This window comes from Plectropomus leopardus, chromosome 20 (assembly GCF_026936395.1).
Source record: "Plectropomus leopardus strain MGB_pleo_1.0 chromosome 20, ASM2693639v1, whole genome shotgun sequence".
Classification (NCBI taxonomy): domain Eukaryota; kingdom Metazoa; phylum Chordata; class Actinopteri; order Perciformes; family Serranidae; genus Plectropomus; species Plectropomus leopardus.
In genome coordinates, this window is record NC_142195.1 from 18,553,965 (window position 1) to 18,572,958 (window position 18,994).

General features: G+C 39.7%; 1 protein-coding gene and 1 long non-coding RNA gene across 2 annotated transcripts in view; one reads left to right on the forward strand and one right to left on the reverse strand.

Annotated features, from left to right (window-relative positions):
* Positions 1-835, forward strand: part of LOC148186209 (uncharacterized) — a 132,220-nt gene extending 131,385 nt beyond the window's left edge. The window contains exon 6 of the long non-coding RNA XR_015775191.1: positions 714-835. This is a non-coding gene — a long non-coding RNA (uncharacterized LOC148186209). The remainder of the gene's footprint in view (positions 1-713) is intronic.
* The window catches only part of LOC121960000 (transmembrane protein 132C), a 190,105-nt gene that overhangs the window by 94,440 nt on the left and 76,671 nt on the right, over positions 1-18,994 (reverse strand). The window contains exon 4 of the mRNA XM_042509583.2: positions 681-824. Within this exon, the coding sequence (XP_042365517.1) occupies positions 681-824 (144 nt within the window). The remainder of the gene's footprint in view (positions 1-680; positions 825-18,994) is intronic.

The following is an 18,994-nucleotide window of genomic DNA, read 5'->3' on the forward strand; positions in this document are numbered from 1 at the left end:
ATTGTTATTAATATATATATATATATATATATATATATATATATACACACACACATATATATATAAGGCTGAATAAAAACTACAAAACATTTCAGCAGGTGCAACTTAAACAGGAGTAGTAGGATATTTGTTGAGGATAATTTCAGATGCACATTTTGTGCCTCACTGAATATTTCAAACCAAAGGACAGTGAATGTAGATTTGACTTCAAATAAAGTACAATGCCCACATTCATTTTAATGATGGTATGACTCAATTCTGTTTTGTTTTTTTTAATTTTTTTTAATTGTTTCTTGAAACAATGGCAGTCTCTAGGGCACATAGTAATTTACTTTCCATTGTTAAATTTGGTCTTTCCATTGGTATATTTGACAATATCAAAAAATGCAGAATATTTAGGTGCAAGCAAGTGGAAACATTTTTTTTCCTTGAACAATGCATTTTATTGCCTACACTTGAGTGTGGCTGAGGACGTGTATGCATGGCAGTGCCAAGGAATGAATGCCTCAGATGCTGAGTCATGTCCTCTTTCATCCTCACTCGTTGCAATCACTCCTTGCTGACAGCTGTCCGAGAAATAAACAAGTGTGCTGCTGCTTTCTGGTTGTTCAGCAGGGTGTTCACTTCATATTTCATTCACGCATTGATTAATTTCGGTGGAGGGAGGGAGTCGGACTTACCTTTGACTAAAACTGTTCTCCTTCCTCCGACAGTGGAGGGTGACAACCCTGTGACCTTCACTTCTGACATCCTGACTCACCGTCCACACAACAGGGTTACTGGCTCTAGCTCCCAGGAACGCCACGCCGTCTTTCAGCTTGACCCTGAAACACACAGACGTGTGCAGGTTAAGAGAAAAACATTAAATCAGATTTTACTGGAGCTGTCAACAGAACAACTCATAAAATGAAGTTACAGTGCTTCAGAAACACACCTGGCCTTTTTTATTCTCTGTCTTTCTCTCTCTGACACAAACAAACATGTCAAAAGACAGAAATGAATGAGGCGGTACTTTGTCTCTCACAAAGGGTCACAGAACAAATGCTTCAAATGCCCATTGTCTCTGTCACAAATACAAGGAAATTAAATAAGAAATTATATTGAAAGATAATACTGTAAAGGACTCATCAAAATTATGCTTTACTAATATAAAAGCACTAAATTCGAGCTACAAAAGACAAAAAAAACAACAAAAAACGTCTGAAAGGCTTTTGGTGGCTGCTAGATGTTGAAAAAACATTGACAAAATGTTGTTGAAAAAGGAAGTCTTTCACTTTGTATAGTTTAATTATTGCGGGTGAAAAAAAGCAACATGCTTTCAAGCTTTTCATGTTTTGCTCAGGATGAATAGCGCTTCAGGGAGGAGAATTTGGCAGGTACAAGTCAAATTATCTCATTAGCAGTGATGACAACCAGCATCAGGACAACAGATGCCACACTGGCTGACTTGAAATGATCATGAGTCAGGGGAAGTGAGTTCAAATTAACCTCCAAGAAAGTGTTTAACCACCATGAGAGTTTAGAAGACTCATTTTACAGGATAAGTCTAGTCTTCCACCTTCTAATACCCCAGCATCAGATCTCTCTAGAGTTATAAATGGGCAGCAAGCTCCCCCGTCATATGCACACCTGGGGTTAAACTCTAATCTCTGCCACCTCTGCCCCACCCTTTTGTCCCTCCATCAGTTCCATTACTCGCAGTCACAGTCTGTGTGAGGCTATACAGGTGCCAAAGAACCATGACCTCCTCCTCTTCCAGTATACTGGCTCGCCGTTGCTCTGCTCCTCCTCCTCTGTCACATGAAATTACCATGGAGTACGCAAACTGCTTTCAGTGCTTCCTTTTCCAACATGACAAATTGCTCTTGTTCGAACTACCAGCACGAACATGACAGAATATTTTATGTGGGGAAAATGAAGAAAGAGATGGCATGAAAAGCTGGATCTGAAGTAAAACACCAACAGCACAAGAAAGGTGGAGAGTGAGGTGAAAGAAGCATTTCTATTCAGTAGAACATGAACGCAGGGTAATTTCTCCCCGCATCAAAATAATTGGAGACTGTCCTCGTTCAGGAACTGCGAAAGACTTGCAAAAGATGAAGGGGAAAAAAAGAGCTTTAACGGCGGGATAATGACATGACAAACCATGCAGCAGTCCTTAGAAGAGCACAGTCATTACATCTTCAGTGCTCCACCGGTCTTCTTTGATGTTATCCAGGCCGGCGAGGCGGTAATAACTGGCCTTGTGTTGGTTGCTGCTCCTGACGAGCAAAGATAATGGCCGACGGTGTGGAAGACACAGACAAAAACTAGGAGGAGACGACTGATTGCCGTCTGCCCTCCTGTTTCCCAGTTGTCACCTTTGCTATGGCACAGTAATCACTACAAACTCAAAAGCAGATTCAGTACTTGCAGCTGACTACAGGAGGATGATAATCAACTAGCCTGAATTAAACTCAAGGCAAGCAAGGCAAGAGTCAAGCAAAAGATCTGCACACTGTATTAAAAGCTCCCTGTAAATTTTAATTGTGCAGCGCTTCAATCTAACAGTGATCTTTGTCAGGCATTTTCAAATAATCCTTATTATTTGAAAATTTCCTAGATCACGTTGCCAGATTTTACAGTGTACCTCACAGATATGTGAAGATATGTTGACTTCAAAGATAACGCCCCCCTCTCACACAGCATGACTTACCTTCACATTCTCTATACCAGTACTAATACCAGTATCCTTAAAGCGATACTGACAGAAACCACAGAGTACTTCATTTAATACCTTTATTTTCTACTTTATTCGATGCCACTCATGTGAATGGAAGCATCTGGTTGCATAAAGTACAACCAGACATCACAGGTGTGTAGTATAGCCATACTTATGAATGCTCTAGTGGCATCTCAGCATGGTGAACTGCCAACTCTGTCAAATGCACTTCACTCAACTTCATCATACCTGAGGGACTGCATGGGTACTGCACAGGTTGCTGCTTCAGCAGTGAGCCAATCACATTTTGCACTAATCAAAAAAAGCCTGCAGTGATTGGCTGCCAGCAAAACCCCACAAACAGTAATCTTATTTTCTAGATCTAAGAACAAAAAGAATTTGTTTGACAGGAGAGGTTTCAGTACTACTTGGCATGGGGTTATTTCACCAATAATCAGCTTTGATCATTATAAATTTGGTTTTGGGGGGAATTTTTTGGCAGTTGTTCTAATGACGAGAGTGATTTAAAAATACCTCTGGTGCTTTGTCACTCTATCTGGCATTTCATAGAGTAAATGACTAATCAATAAATTGATCACTTAAGTAGTTAGTTGATGGATTGATCAATTGTGATGTAGAATGAAGCACTCCTAAACTACATTGTCAGAGTGCTGTCTGTGGTCATGATACTCTACAGTCTTGATCACTAACCTTTGTTTGTTTGTTTGTTTGTTTGTTTGTTTCTTTGTTTGTTTGTTTGTTTCTTTCTTTCTTTCTTTCTTTCTTTCTTACCCTTCCTTTATCTAAATCTAAATACATATGTTCCTTGGTTTCACATGTGTCTCATCCTTTTATCCCATCCTCTGTTTCCTCCTGCGTCATACTGACTCTCTCTTTCTCACACATATGACACAAACCAATGTGCTACAGCCAACAAGCAAGCAGGCTAAATTAACAAATGGCATGTTGTAAATGAGATTGGTTTGGCTAATATGATTTCTTGTGAGGGAGGAGGAGGGGGCAGGCAATAAAGGAAAGCAATTTGAAGGGAGCCCCCTTTCACATGCATCAGCACATGAAGCTGCCTCATTAATTCCATGAAAACCTGCATCAGTGGGATGAGTATTTACAGATGAGATGAGGCTGTCAGAGAAGACAGTTTTCAGCTCTCCTCTGATTGATGCTCAGAGGTGACATCCCAAGATGGCCATCGCCAAAATAACATGTCAACACACCTTGTACTCTGGCTTGCCTCTCCTTTGCTCCATGAAATGACAGTGTGCATTAATGCACTTTACACAACAGGGGATTAAATGGAATACAAACAATGCTAAAGAAAGCTTTGTGAGAGCATGAATCTTTTGTGCACAATAACTACATTTAGACTCCATGCAGTGTTTTGTAAAAACACTGGTGTTGTAGCAGCTAGTTGTGCATGCCTGCTGAGATCTGCATTCACCTCGCCAGAGTGTGTAGAGCATACAGCAACAACTAGCGATATTGTAATAATTTCTATGTCAGTGTCCTGTTGAAAAACAACATAATCTTTGCAAGTTTTTCTTGGTAAATCTCTCTCAAGCACCAACAATTTGTTTTTTTTTTCTTTATCAAACTAAACTGCTAAGACAAAACGGCCAAAAAAAAGTGTGCTGTTAAACCATTTGATTCAGGGATCTCTAGAAATAAAGCCGAAGTGTGGATGCATTATTCATCAGAATTTGCATCCCCTCCTGTCTAACACCAGATGATTGTAATATATATGTAATTCATACGGTGCAGTCAAAACAGACCAAAATATGTGCTGAATTTGTCTTCTAGGTCTCCAGAGACAAAATTAGGGGTTGAAGCATCATTTGGCAATAATAATATTAATTTCTAGGATTTACATCTCCCTGTTATTTCAGCCTGACATGAGGCAAAATATCGGATGCTGTATAAGCTAGATATTCTTGATCCCGATCAGTCAGAAAATGCCTTGATTGGCCCCTGATCAGATGCTTGAGATCGAATTGGGACATCCCTAGTATATAGATACTGTACCTGTTCTTAGTGAAGGTAACTTTACCAATTTCATATAATGTTTTTGGTAGTCCTATTTTAGAAATTAACTATCTTTTAAGTTGATTATATGTTGTGTATGGAAAATCCGAAGCTTCAAGCAAATATAACTGTCAGAGAAATGCAGTGGAAGATGGTTGTGACTGAATAAAGTTTAAATACCATGAAAAGTTAAGCACTTGAAAAAAGTACTCAAATGCATTATTAATAAGTGAATAGTGGACACACAGTCCTAGTGACCAATGCATACATAATATCACAAGTGTTGCGACAAAAGGCCTAAAGATCGACAAAATAAATATAAATGCAGTATTGTACAAACTATGGCAGGACCAATATTCACTGTGCTTAAAAAAACAAAATGTTTAGGCAAAGGAAGTGAATAGCAGCGTACATTTCCATGAAATCAAATTTCAGCAGAGTCTAAGATGATAATGACTGGATATCAGTCCTGAAATTGCGGAAAATTATTACATGCTGTCATTCAAAACCATGTTTCTTACTTTATGCCAAAATGTGCTCTTGTGGTTCCTGTGACAATAAGAGAAGAGAGGGGGTAAAAAAAAAGGCTCACACAAAAGAAGGATAGCTTGGTGTTAAAGGTGTTTGAGCAGCGAGAGGGGATAGTGGTTTACAGAGACCAGCCAGGCTGATTAAAAAAGACAGGCGTTGTATCGGTGTGGATGAAAAAGGATAGAGGATGGGGAAAAACATTCAGGAGAGGAGAAGAATTGAAGAGAGGGCTTTATTGGTTAAGAGGCTACAAAAAGAACTTGTAGTCACTGCTGGCATTTGCTGTCTGTTCTGTCTCATTTTTCCAACAGTAAGAGAGATAAATATGTCACTGTCCTCCTTAAGAAGCTCAGAAGTTCAAATAATAATAATAATAATAATAATAATAGTAATAATAATAATAATAAATGGGAGGAAACAGTGGAGGAAATGGCTCCTTGTATTGCCATTCAGGTGATAGAAAATCATTACTCTGAAGAAGATGAAGACAAAGAGAACCCAATCACTTCATACACACATGCACGCACGCACGCACACACACGCACGCACGCGCACACACGCACACACACACACACACACACACACACACACACACACACACACACACCTCTAGGTGTCTATATCTGATATAATGTTCACACATTGGCAGAGAGTGGGTTGGTGGACAAAGTGAACCTTTAGTGGAGATAAATGACAGTGGGAACAATTGCTCTGATATCAGCTCCACCACAAAGAAACCACCTTTGGTTCCTACATCACAGAAAGGCTCCAGCAGTGGGAAAGCCAGATGGAGAGAAGCTGTAATACAGATGAGTCACAGCACATTCATATATAACCTGCAACAAGGTTCTCAGGCATTATTAACTCACCCGACTGAAATGTTTGAAAGAAAAAGCTCCATACATGCATTGGTGATCCTATACTCTAAAGCAGAGAAGCCAATTGAAGCCTGCTGCACATGCCACATTCCTTAGTTGAAATGCAATCGGAGTACACAAGACGATAATTAATGCAATGAAAGAACAGCTTCTGTCATGTCAAATTTGAATTTGAAATTGAACAGTAACCTAGCACCCAACTGATGCTGACTGAGCAGCTTACAGGCAAGTGCAAACAAAAAAACACCCGAGAACACATATGATACATGTTGTAGGGGGTCTCTAGTCAATCTATCTTTAACTTGAGGGATCCTTGGCCTGAAAAACCTTTAGGACCCCTGGCTTGAAGCATACTTTATTTAAAGTATACTTTATGTATACTGTAAACACTGATAACCCTTTATCAACTGGATCGACATTGACGTTTTCTTGTGCTGCATTCAGACCTCTTTCATTAGCATTTAAGCCTCTGACACCCGAGAAAATTGGGATAACTTCTTTCAAAGCAAACTGCAAAAATTCTTTTACAAAAAATATAAAAGGTGACAAGGAAATTATCTGAAAATTAGGTGGGGGTGATTATTAGATATTTACAAAAAAATGGGTGGGTAATGCCCAGATAACTATATTTATAATTCTTTTAATTACATAATTAAAATAATGTTCTAGAAAAAAAATTAAAAAGATATATTTTAGCACCTCCTTGAGGTCAATTTGTTGTTTTGTTTTTATTGGTTTATTTTCATGTAACTTTTAACTAATTTCTTTGGCCATTTCTTATTAAGTTCCTCATCACCCTTTTCCCATTGATTTGAAAGAAAGTAAGCCAGTTTGCTCAGGTTTCAAAGGGTTAACATATTCACATAATAAATTAAATTAAACCCAACAACAATGATTTAACACAATATAACAGTTCCAGTACTAACAGCAGCCAAATATATTTTGAGTTAAGATCAATAATTGTATTCCTCAGGAGAGACTCTGTTGCCAGACATTTATCTGTTATCTGTTTCGGAGCGCCTGAGATCGTCACTACAATGAGAAAAGCTGTTCCACTTCAGCAGTCCACCTGCAGTGAGCCTGCTCAGGTTCTAATTGCTAACTGCACTGTATAATGCCTTTATGGAAGGTTTAAGGGGTTTTATAGTCATCATTGGAAAATGTGCCAATATGAATGGCCATCAGAGCCCCCTTTTCCCCAGTTTTCTCGGGGATCCTCAAATATTTACCTGGTTTGCCTTTCCTGACAATGCCTCTGCATACATGACAACCTGGCAGTTAGTTAGATAAATCTAGAGCACACAATAACTTTGGATTGAGCATATTTCCCAAATTAATTTTACAAAGGTAGTTTAGCGGAATTCAATTTACAGACAGCAGGCGAAATTGGCCAAATCACATTGAGCTACTTTAGTTGGCTCGCGTCCCTTAATTCTCAAACACCTGCAGCTAAATCCAGTTATAAAATAAACACACAAGCTGCTGGGCATAGAGCGCCAGCTTTCTTTATGTTTCCTCCCTCCTCCTCTATTTATCTCGCTCAGAAACAAAATAATCTCCATCACCTCAGGGTAAAATTAAATTAGATAGTAACCAATGACAGGTGAACCAAGCTGTGAGCTGGTTCAATAAATTAGTAAGGTGAAACGGGGCAGCATTGGAGATGCTCAGAGTCAATTAGCTGAGGAATAGTTGTCGGTGGAGTGTTTTTAGGGGCGAGCGGACACAGGCAGATGCAGAGATAAAGAGGGAGCTAATTCAATTAATGAGTTTGATGCTGTTCTTCCCATTATCAGAGCTAGTTAAAAGTGCTGGTGCGTGGCAACGCTGCAAACGCAGGACAAGATTAACACTATCTGATAAAGAGGGCTCCCTAGACAAAGCTCATCTCCACCCATGCATTCTGGTGTGTCTCTCCCCCTCTCACCCTTTTGTCTCACTTTCACCGTGTCTCTTTTCCCATCTCCCTCTGTCTGTCTCTATCTGTTTCCTCTGAAACACTCGGCTTCCCTCATACACACCAAAGCCTTTCTCCCATTGCTCTCTATGTCCTGCTCCTTCACCAGAGCTCCCTGTCTGGCTTTAGTGCCCTCCACTACAGTCTCTTTTATAACATTTAAAAAAGGAACCAGAGATCTTGCTCACTTGGTCTCTCTAATTCACTTTATTTAATTACCTCATTTTGGTCAGTAAAGCTTCGTCAGGTAATTTGAAGACCTACAGACCAAAACGTCTTCATTAAGTAAATTGAGTACAAGTGACCGGCCTTGTGCAGAAATTCAGTATCCTTCTCACTTTACAGTTTTTGGCCCAGCACACCTGTAATTAAGACTTTATGGTGTACAAGAACTCTGTTAAAAGTTTTTAACCACACTAGCAGCTAGGCCCAAGGGTCGCTTAGTTCATCCAGACTGGAATATCTAATCAACTACTGGATTGTTTAAAATGAAACTTGGTGCAGGCAATTATGTTCTTGTGACCTTTCATGTCAAATTTAAGTTTGTTCGAACCATTTGTCTTCAAAATGAGCATAACATCCTGCATTTGTTTTCAGTTTTAGGATTTGGATATTCATTACTTCTTTTTTGAGAAGTGACAGTAAAGATATTAGGAATAAAAATCATCATCACTATTTCCTATACATTGATTTATTTGTGTCATCCAGCAACAGTGTCAACAATTGGCTGTCACATATGGATTTTCTATTGTTTTTACTGCTTACTTACTACTTACTTCGTTGTGGAGCTACAAGTATCGAATTGATTCACTCTTTTTTTTCAGTTTATCATGATAGCTCCACTTTGCACCACCCAAAGTTTGTGAGACTCCGTCCACATAAACACAGTGACAGGGCTAACTGTTCAGCATCACAACACTTAAATTAACTTACAGTTATTAACAAGTTTAAAGTCGAAATTAAATGTAAAATGCCTTTTAAACTCTTTAAGATCCAATCTCTCAGTCATATTGGGCCCCTGTTTCACGATATGTGCTAAAACACAAAACCTCTTCTTCTTCATATTGTAATTTAAAAGTCCAACTACGTTTTCTTCCTGCAAAACAGGAGTGTGAAACGTGCTTACATAAGCTAGTACCAACCAGAGTTAACTAATAATATTATGACATTGACCAAGCAATCAATCTACAACTTTTACCTGCACAAAGCTAAGATTAATTAAGCTCAAATTCATTCAGCACGCTACATCAGTGTGTTTTCCTAAAATATGGTGGTTACGGCCCTCTGGCTGGAATTTATTTACTTTGAGGAAATTGGTATCTGTACTCCAGATTACACACAAAGTGTTTTTACACTGAACTGCTTAAGCAGCTTCATGGAGCATACAACAGAATTTGTCTCTCTTTTTCCCTGATGGATAATACTCTCCTACTAGCGTTACAATGTTGGCGGCTCAACAGTCAAATCAAAATTCCTCCTAATGTTATATCCCACCTGCCTATCTTGGTTCACTCCAGAATACATCATGATACTTAAGTTAGATACACCCCAAAATGACTTTTTATCCTGAACTTTAACAATGAAGTCGAGCTATTTCTGTGTCCGTGTGAGTTTGTTTGCACAGTTTAAAGGCTGAATGTCGGATGGTAGCTGCTGCTATTCATTGTCAATCTCTCACAAAGCTTGGGGGCCCAAAGAATGGTATTCAGGGCAACCCCAGTCTGCCCTTTCTTATCCTCACTACTGTACATGCTTTAAAATCAATGAAAAAATCCATGAGCTTTAACTTAAGAACAAGTTGACAATGCAGGGGATGGACACACCTTTGACACCTATACAGTGCAATCCAATATTGTAGAAAACCACTTTCTCTGAGCTGTAGCTACAGCCTGAGGTACTTTCCTCAACTTGTTCACAAAGGAATCTGTGTTGAAAAAAATCTCTCCCTTTTCCTTGGAAAAAAAAGAAGCATCTTGTGATTTATTCAAGCAGGCTATCATCACCTAACCTTCACCCACACCCTCTAATTTCCTCTGGATGTTGCTGGAAAAGTGCTGTTGCCTTGTGTGAGGCTTATCCGGTCCTTCACTTTACCCTTGTGAAATGTCAATTTCACTTCTTGCTGCCATTGACCGCCTACTCATCTCACCATTCTTTACAGATCAATATCTTTGTGATCCAAACCAGACGGTGAATGGATGTGCTTTGAGGGCAACAGAGCTGTGAAGGGTTAAAAGCTATTCATCCATCAGGGGACAAAGATGATCAAAGGGAGTACTACTTACAGCGCCTCTAAGTCATTTCAGCCCGAGTGGATTGTATTGAGTGCTACTTAATTGAGGAGATGCTGACTGTCACCAAACACTGGGCGCGTTTAGAAATCAGGTGGCAATGCAAGGGACTGTCTGTACTGTCCATGAAAAGCACAGACTATTTGTTTTTCACTCGGAGAGGAGAGGTGAGGAGTTGAGTGCCTTCAGCCAAATTCTCTCTTCATCCATATCTGGATGCCTGAAAAACACAGTGTGTTGATGCAACGTCTTCTTTTGCAGTCCTTTTTTAATTAAAGGGAAAAGCAACCAGATGACTGACATATGGAGCTTGGACCCAAGGTCTGGGAACAAACTCCAGCTTTTTCTAAAAAAAGAAAAAGAAGTAACTGTCAGAAGAGAGCAGCTGACTTCAAATGAGAAGAGGTTCAAAATACGAGCTGGCCGTAGCCTCGTGACATGAACGAATCCATGACAGATCAAGAGCAATCACATGGGCAGGAGCACTGAGAAATGAATTCAAGTTGAATTCAGAAAAACCCCTGAGAGTGTCTGAGGGAAGGAACATTTCATTTGAAAACCTGGGCATGGTTTCATACATACAGTACATCTTAAATACATCAGAGGAAACCATTATTTTTCTGTTGATAAATAAAAAAAACAAGGATTGTACGCAACTCAGAATTATGCCAGTCAAATTGGATTTGGCTGTTCCATATGAATATTCAATAACTGGTTCTCCAAACAACGTTTTTAATGTCTGAATGGGCACAAGCTAACAGCACTAACAATGGATTGCAGATATGTTACAAAATTTTGCTAGCACTAGAGAGTGCTGACAGTCTCCAACTGATGATTCAATTCTCCGACTTCCAAGGAGCAGCCCTGAAAAAACAGGTGTTTTAAACAAACGGCATTACCATGATCTTCAGTTGTTATAGCTCTCCAATAGTGGGTGTTTTTCCTCTCATTAAATGAGAACCTTTGAGCATCAGCTGAACAGTGTACAAAATAGATAGTGCTATATATGACTGTGAGGAAATTGGGGGACAAAAAACAACCCTCCCCCAAAACAGTCCTTGTAATGGCTGAAAAACAAATGACTACTTCAGCAGTCGGTTTCATGAGAAGTGTCACACTATATGAAGGGTTTTACATTAAAAAGGACAAACTAATCTTGCTTCGACCGCTATTATCAAACATTAAACAAATGAAGCTAATGGAATCCTTAAAACATCATTTTGTAAGCATCGGCCTCAAGAGTGCCATGATGATAATAATAATAATATGATGAGCTAGCACTAATGTGGAGTGCATTTCTGCATAATGCATAGCAGCTATTTTGGGGCAGAATGCAACACATACATAAGTTATCATAGAGGGGGTGTGCAATGTAATTAAGGCATTATTTACTTAAAAAAATGAAAGCAGAGGATGATAATGAGAAAGGAAATGAAATTGTAGCTCATAAAAAGTGAAATTTATCAAAGCCAATAGCTTCTAGCAGTCAATGACTTTGTTTTCTTTAATCTGCTCCAAGCTCTCATTATCTCCTTATGTCACATTATATTTAGGCTTATTTCCAAAACTGAAAGAAATAAAAACTGTCAAAGAAAAAGCCAAAAAATGAATACATGATATTCAGAATAAAAAGCAGGCTGAATGTGGGTGGGTATTGACTGAAATGACAAAGAGCTCTGTGTGTGTGCAGCGACTGTGTACATGAAAGCGGGCCAACGGGATGATGACACTGAGGGGTGTGACAGCGCAACACCCACTGTGGCCAAGAGCAAGTCACCTCCAGTAAATCACAGCTGGGCTCTCGTCACGACGCAAGAGTCAAAATGCAAAATTCAAGATCATCACCAATCTGCTGCCCTACATGTAGGATGTTTCCACCCCCGTTTGAGTTGCAGGATTTGTAGCTCGAACATGGGATTTCAGATTAACACTAATATGAAATATGTGTCATGATGGTTTTCCTTTTTATTTTCCATAATTGTGTAAATGTACGCCAAGCAATGTAGTAAAAACTTCCAATTTCCCATCTGCTTTAATGCTGGATTTCAGGAACTCTACTACTTCTGCTGCTGCTGTAGATTAGCTGAAGAAATGAGGTCATGTTGTAGCAGACAGAGGCTTGATCCCTGTGGCTGCCATTTGAATGGAAGCTGAGCCAGTGAAATAGAGGATAGGGCAAACACATTCAGACACTGCTTCCAGTAAAACCTATTTGACATAAGGTTGCATCCTGGGGATAAAAATTAGACTGCGCATTGGATTTGTCGGGCCGCACGGATGATCCAGGACTGATCCAATATTTGGATGGACGCAGAAGGGGGCCAAGCAGTATAATCTCAGGATGTAGTGAGACCGATTATGGCAAGTTGGTAAACCTGATGTAGCAAGGGTTCCACAGATTAACACTGATGCGACTGGGCACGTACCGTAGTCATCACTGTAGTCATCCTGATGACCCCGATGAGGGCCACAGGCTGAAATGCACTGGTCTGAGAATAAACTAATTCTTTATACTTCAAGCGGAGCTTTAAGTAGGTGAAGTTGTGCCAGAAATCCCTACTCTGCTTCAAGATGCAGTAGCACTGCAGTCAGTAGGAAGGCAAGTCAGTTTTATTTATAAAGCTCCAAATCACAAATTACAATCATCATCATCTCCGGCTTTATGTAATGAGCATATGCATAATAACAATCAATGGCAGACTACCAGTTTGTTTAGGTTTCGTTTGCACTGCTTGGTTTTATGAATACTGCAGCAGCCCTACAGAGTGCGTACTGTTGCATATAGTATGCACAGGATCGGGACATACTACTTTGTCAAAACTTTAGGGCCCGAATCTTGACTCTCTTAATTACGTATCCGTTACCTTGGATATAAAACAAATTGATGACTCTCTTAATTACGTATCCGTTACCTTGGATATAAAACAAAATGATGTGATGATGTGCCGAGGATTGTGGGTCAGATGAGGCAGAAAAGCATGCTGGCTTGCATGCTGCAAAATTAGACCAGAAGCAGAAGGAAATCCTGGTATTTTTGCCATACCACATTTGAAATACTATATATTTGGACATACTAAACCTTTTTCTGGTGCAGTAAATAGTGTGGTATTATCAATAGGTAGGACAAATCAAGGTGTCTGCTGCATCCATTGTTACTGGGTCCACCTCAGTGTCTGTAGTTTAGAGTCTGCCAGAAACAGTGGTTTTTGATTAGGCACAGTTGAATCAGCTAATACGGGGATAATTTAGACACCAAGAGGTGTTTTGAAAAAGGTGACACAAGCCTGTTAGCTTTTTAGCTTTACAGAGACACCAGCAAGGGTTTGGAGGCATCTTTTGCATTCTAGTGTGGACAGAGATGTTAATATTTGTAAAACAAAGCTTAATGCAGTTGGAAATTTTCCATTTCAAGAGAGTTGTTTGTTGCGTTGAGAGTCTTGCTTTCAAATCAATTTGTGACAGACAAGGCAAATATTTGAATGGTTGACAATTGGCCCTCAGCCAGGCTAGAGACATTGTTGGTCTATCTGGCAGTCAATTGACCAGTCCAACACTTTGGTCCAGACTGAAATATTTTAACAACTACTGCATTTGTACAGACTTTTATAGTCCTCAGAGGATCTTAATGACATCGTAAACCTCTTACTTAACCTGCACCACCGTGTTGTTGACGTCTGGTTGGGTTCAGAGTCAAAATATCTTGACAGCTGTTGAACGAATTGCCTTGCAATTTTCTGCAGATATTTAAGGTTTTAGAAGAAACATCTGAATGACCTTGAATTTTCCTGTAGTTCCCCCAGCTGGTCAAAGTTTTTACACACCCAGTTAAATAAATGGATGGACTGGCACATTTTGGACAGTTATGTATCCCATTAGCATGTTAATATACTCAACCAAGATGGTTAATGTGGTGAGCATTGTATTTTCTAATCAACATGCTAGCATTTTCCTTGTAAGCATGTTAGCAGGCAGATGTTAGCATTCAGCTATAAAGTGATGCTGTTACTGCATTATTGTAGACTCTTTTGTCAGACATGCTCATGTTGTACAATTAACATGACAATACATCAATGCTCATGTTGTACAATTAATATGATGATATATCAGTGACAATCAGCATGATATCCTATGAACTTCCACAGTACATTGACATTATGAATTCATAAAGCACTTTGTACTTAATCCTGCTGATAGTTATGGATGTTTTTACAAAAAGTTTTACTTTGAAATATACAGTAGTGTCAGAAAACAGCTTTTGCAGCGTGCACATCAAGGAGAGGAAGAACAAAAATTCATAATTGCCATATGTATGCAAATTACATCAATCTGAAGCCATTACTGAAACAATTAATCTTTGGCAATCGCTAAAACATTTTAATCACGATCGTTACAAATGGTTGACTATTCATTATGCCCTCTAATTAGATCATAAATTGTATGAATACACTGTTGTGGGAGGTTTTGAAGGATGTGACACACTGGGGACAAACACAAAAGCCGGCTAGGACTGATGAAGTGTGCTGCATTAATGGCACAGGGAGCCAGTGCTGCAGAGAAGGGACTAAATGCCTACTCTCTCATGACTTCATCTGTGAGTGATTTATTGAGTGACTGACGGGAGCTTTGAGCCTGCAGATGGGTGGTCAGGTGATGCAGGTGATCACGATCCGGGGTCAAAAGTTGCAGTATGTCATTTAGCTGCCTTGACATTGGGGACTATCAATATTCGTGATGTGATTGATTAAATGCTTCCTGCCACTTTGAGTGAGCTGAGTGAGCCATGGCAACAGGAGACACACTCTTGGTCTAGATGTCATGTGTTGTTTTATTTGTCAGTGTTGTGACATTTGTGCAGGAGCCGTGGGAAGGCAGTACAGTAAATGCTGGAGTGGCAATGTGACAAGAAAGATGTCAGCCATCACGCTAACCCAACATTTCAAACAATGTCCGTCTAGAAACTGTCACAATGGTGCCACAGGATGTTTGCAAAGTGTGAGAGAATTGGCTCTTAGTGAGAAAAACTCCAGAAATAAAATAAATTCCATCTCGGTTTAACTCACAATCTCAAGGTTATGTTCACATGCAATCTCAGCCATCCTCCAGGGACAACATAAAGCATCTGTCTGAAATGTCTGCTTACTTCTTCTCTCTACTCTGCCATTTGCAGATGATTGGAAAATGCAGAGCTGAAATTGCAGGTAAATCAATTCAGACCTGATCTGTAAAAGCTGGCATGTCAACCACTACATTAGCCCCATTTGCACATCATTATGTGCACCAGTGGGCACTGCTGAAAAGTCACCATCAGCAGGCTCCACTACATACAGGAGAGAGGGAAAAGACCCAAGTAACTACATAGTCTTTTGGCAGAGTTTGAAATGTGTATGTGTGGAAAGAAAAGCAGGAATGTGAATAACGTGGTGGCGTCAGAGAGAAAGAGTGGTAATCAAAGATGAAATGGAGGGATGATTTAGGGGTAGAATGACTGACTTTGATGTTGGCATCAGGATTGGATGGAAAAACAACACATAATCTCTGCTGGCTGCTGTTCTTTTGTTTAAGGATACAAAATAAGTAAAAGGAAAAAAAGTGTTTTTTTTAAGTGTTTGTTTTTGAGTAAAGTACTACCCTAACGCTCTCCTCACAAGCAAAAAATAAATAAATCTCAAAAGCCCTATGGGAATTTACAGATACAGATAATTTAATTTATTTTATTTTTTTGTATTTTGCATAACGCTTTGTTATCAGTTGCATCAAGATAAATATACTTTCCAAAGATCTTGTTTCTCCCTCTCCCAGAATGTCGTTCCCTCATCATCCCTTCCTCGCCAACTTGTTGTTTTTCTCCCAGTTCCCCTCTCAGGGCCCTGATCAGAGATCTGAGACTCAGCAGGTCTATAAAGAAAAACAAAGCTTTCTCATCACTATGTGTCTGTTTAAAAGTAAATAATGTGCGGTTTTTTTGTCTTCGTCAGAAGCAAAGCTAAGTCAAACTGCACGGCGTGTATTTGTGTCAACACAGGTTTTGCATGTAGCTTGGAGCAAGTCAAAAGTCTTGCAGTCAGAGCAATGCCTGATATCTAAATCTAACACACTGTGGAGGTACTGATATCAAAATTATCCGCATGACAGGAGGCATTCACAAGTAACTTTGTGGTCGTCTCTGGCACCTCTTGCACCTGTTGCTTAAAGCTTTCAATCACAGTGTGAGAATTTAAATCAGCTGAACAGAAAATAAAAACAGTCTGGACAAACAGTCTTGCCCAGCTGCATAGCAGATGGTTAACTGCGATAAAGTAAACTCAGTAATGTCTTTTCACTGTGTTAACATCCTTGCAGGACAACTTTATCCTTACAAAATGGTTTCATCATGCACTGGTCATGGTGTGCATTTCAGGCCGCAGTGGCTTATTTTGCACTCGCTGGAGAGGGCATGCCTTACATCACCAAAGGAACAGGCAGGGTGAAATTTAGTTGAAATTTAGGGCTGATATGCAAGCTGACCGTGGACTTTAGGGTAGTCTCACACACACAGAAAATCAGTTTGTTTGGTGAGATAAAAGTGTCTTTCCTTGTTTTTACATCAAAATAGAAATGCAGACATTTGTGAAGCTTTTTTAAACATTTTAGAATTAAATTTCAATCCGACAAGTCATCCACCCCACACAATCACATTAATACAACTCACAGGATGATTTCCTAAATAAGCACCTAATCTGTTTGGTGACAGACTTCCTCAAATATGACTGGTAAACGTCACAATTAACATTGTAAAATGGCTGCAGTTGCACCAAAACTACTCGTTAGGTTTAGGCAACAAAATTCCCTGGTTGGATTTAGAAAGTAAAGTAAGTAAAGAAAAGTAAGTTTGTTACTAATGTGACATGGCCATAGACTGTATAAATATTGGATGTAGGTACCGTGGTGTTACCCATTGTGTTTGTGGTCTACTATATTGAAGCCTAGAGTTCAGCATTTTGGCTGTTGCAATCTTGTTTTTTTGGAGCTTTGGAGACCAAATCTTTTTTTGTACCTGGCTGTAACCATGTTTATTTCTGCTGTAAAGCTGGGAATTTTATCATCGGCATCTATGGGAATTGACTGTTTAGAAGCCAGCCTCAAGAGGCCATTCAAGCAAGGACTGCAGTTTTTTCAGCTTTGGAGGTTGCCGCTTGAAGGTGTCTTATGTGATGAGACATACCTCCTGTGATGTATCGCGTTCCATACTATGACATAATACAATACATTGTTAAAATGACTCAGCCTTGATTTTGATTTTTTTGGTTCAGATGGGACACAAACATCAGTCTCCAGGATGAAAGTCATGTGTTTGTTTGACCAATCCAGCTGCCCTCCCTCACTCTCTTTTGCCCTGAACAGACTTTGTTGCTCTTTATACTATCACTCCTGACTTCCTCCTTTGTACAGATTTCAGTAATGAATGACAAAGTTTGTCCTCATTTCCATAGCATTAAAACTTTTTAATAGTTAAAACCCATTAATTAATGTTAGGGAGAGACTGGGGCACCCTTGTGGTTTAAGGCCGACCATGAACTGCAAGGTCCCATTGTTTGAGTCCAGTCTGGGACCTTTGTGGCATGCTGTCTTTTTCATTTTCTGTCTTGTTTCTGCTATCGCTACTTAATAAATGCCCCCAAAAGACAATGTGGGTTCTTGCGATGAGACAGGATGTGAACAAAGTCTGTCAAAGTAAGACATTTTATATGCCTAACCTGACCTTTCTTTGCTGCATCTCACTACTCTGGCCTCAGCAGTCATTATTTGTTCCACCACAACAGGTTTCTTGTCAAGAAAATGTAGCCTAAAAGCATTTTTTATGTGTTTGACCAAATGGCAAGTGCTTTTGTATTTCTGGTGAAGACATGCTCATACAGACTTGCACCATAAGTGCACTGCACTTCCCCTACGGGACTCTTCGTCCCAGTGTGCTGTAGCCAGGCACCAGGGGGAATGGGTGGCTGCCGATGTTTTAACAGGGATGACCAACTCACTTCTCTTCTGTACGTTGGTAATGCTTATCAGCCAACACCATGCCCTGAGTACCGCTTCCACTTCACAGAGCCACCAACACCTCGACTGCCACTGGGTGTTTACACTGATCCCTTCATAGAGGACTCCCTTGGGTTTCTCTCCCTGTTTGTGTGTTTTTGTGAGAGTGTGCGCACACAGCTCCCTTGGGCCACAACACAGCTTGTCTGGATTGAGCCTCGTGGAGTGACAATGTCGGGTCTGTTCCTCTAGACCACAGTCCAACACTGCGTGCCAGGGGACAAGCGATGAAAGAGTGGACAGGGACAAGTGTTCATTCAAACCTGAACCACGCTGATGTGAGCAAAAACTATAGAGCAATGGATGAAATATGTTTATGTTTGACACGGTATATCAGGGATAGTTTTTGGAAATTCAACTTGATTTTCTTGAAAATTCAAATGTGACCCACGTGAATCATGTAAATCCATGGGAAAATATTATTATTTATTTTTATTTATTTATTTATGGGCGTCACCCGGGCATTTGGGATTGGGGATATTTTCTTTAGTCCAGAGAAATTTGCCACTTGAGCAAAGAGTCGTCA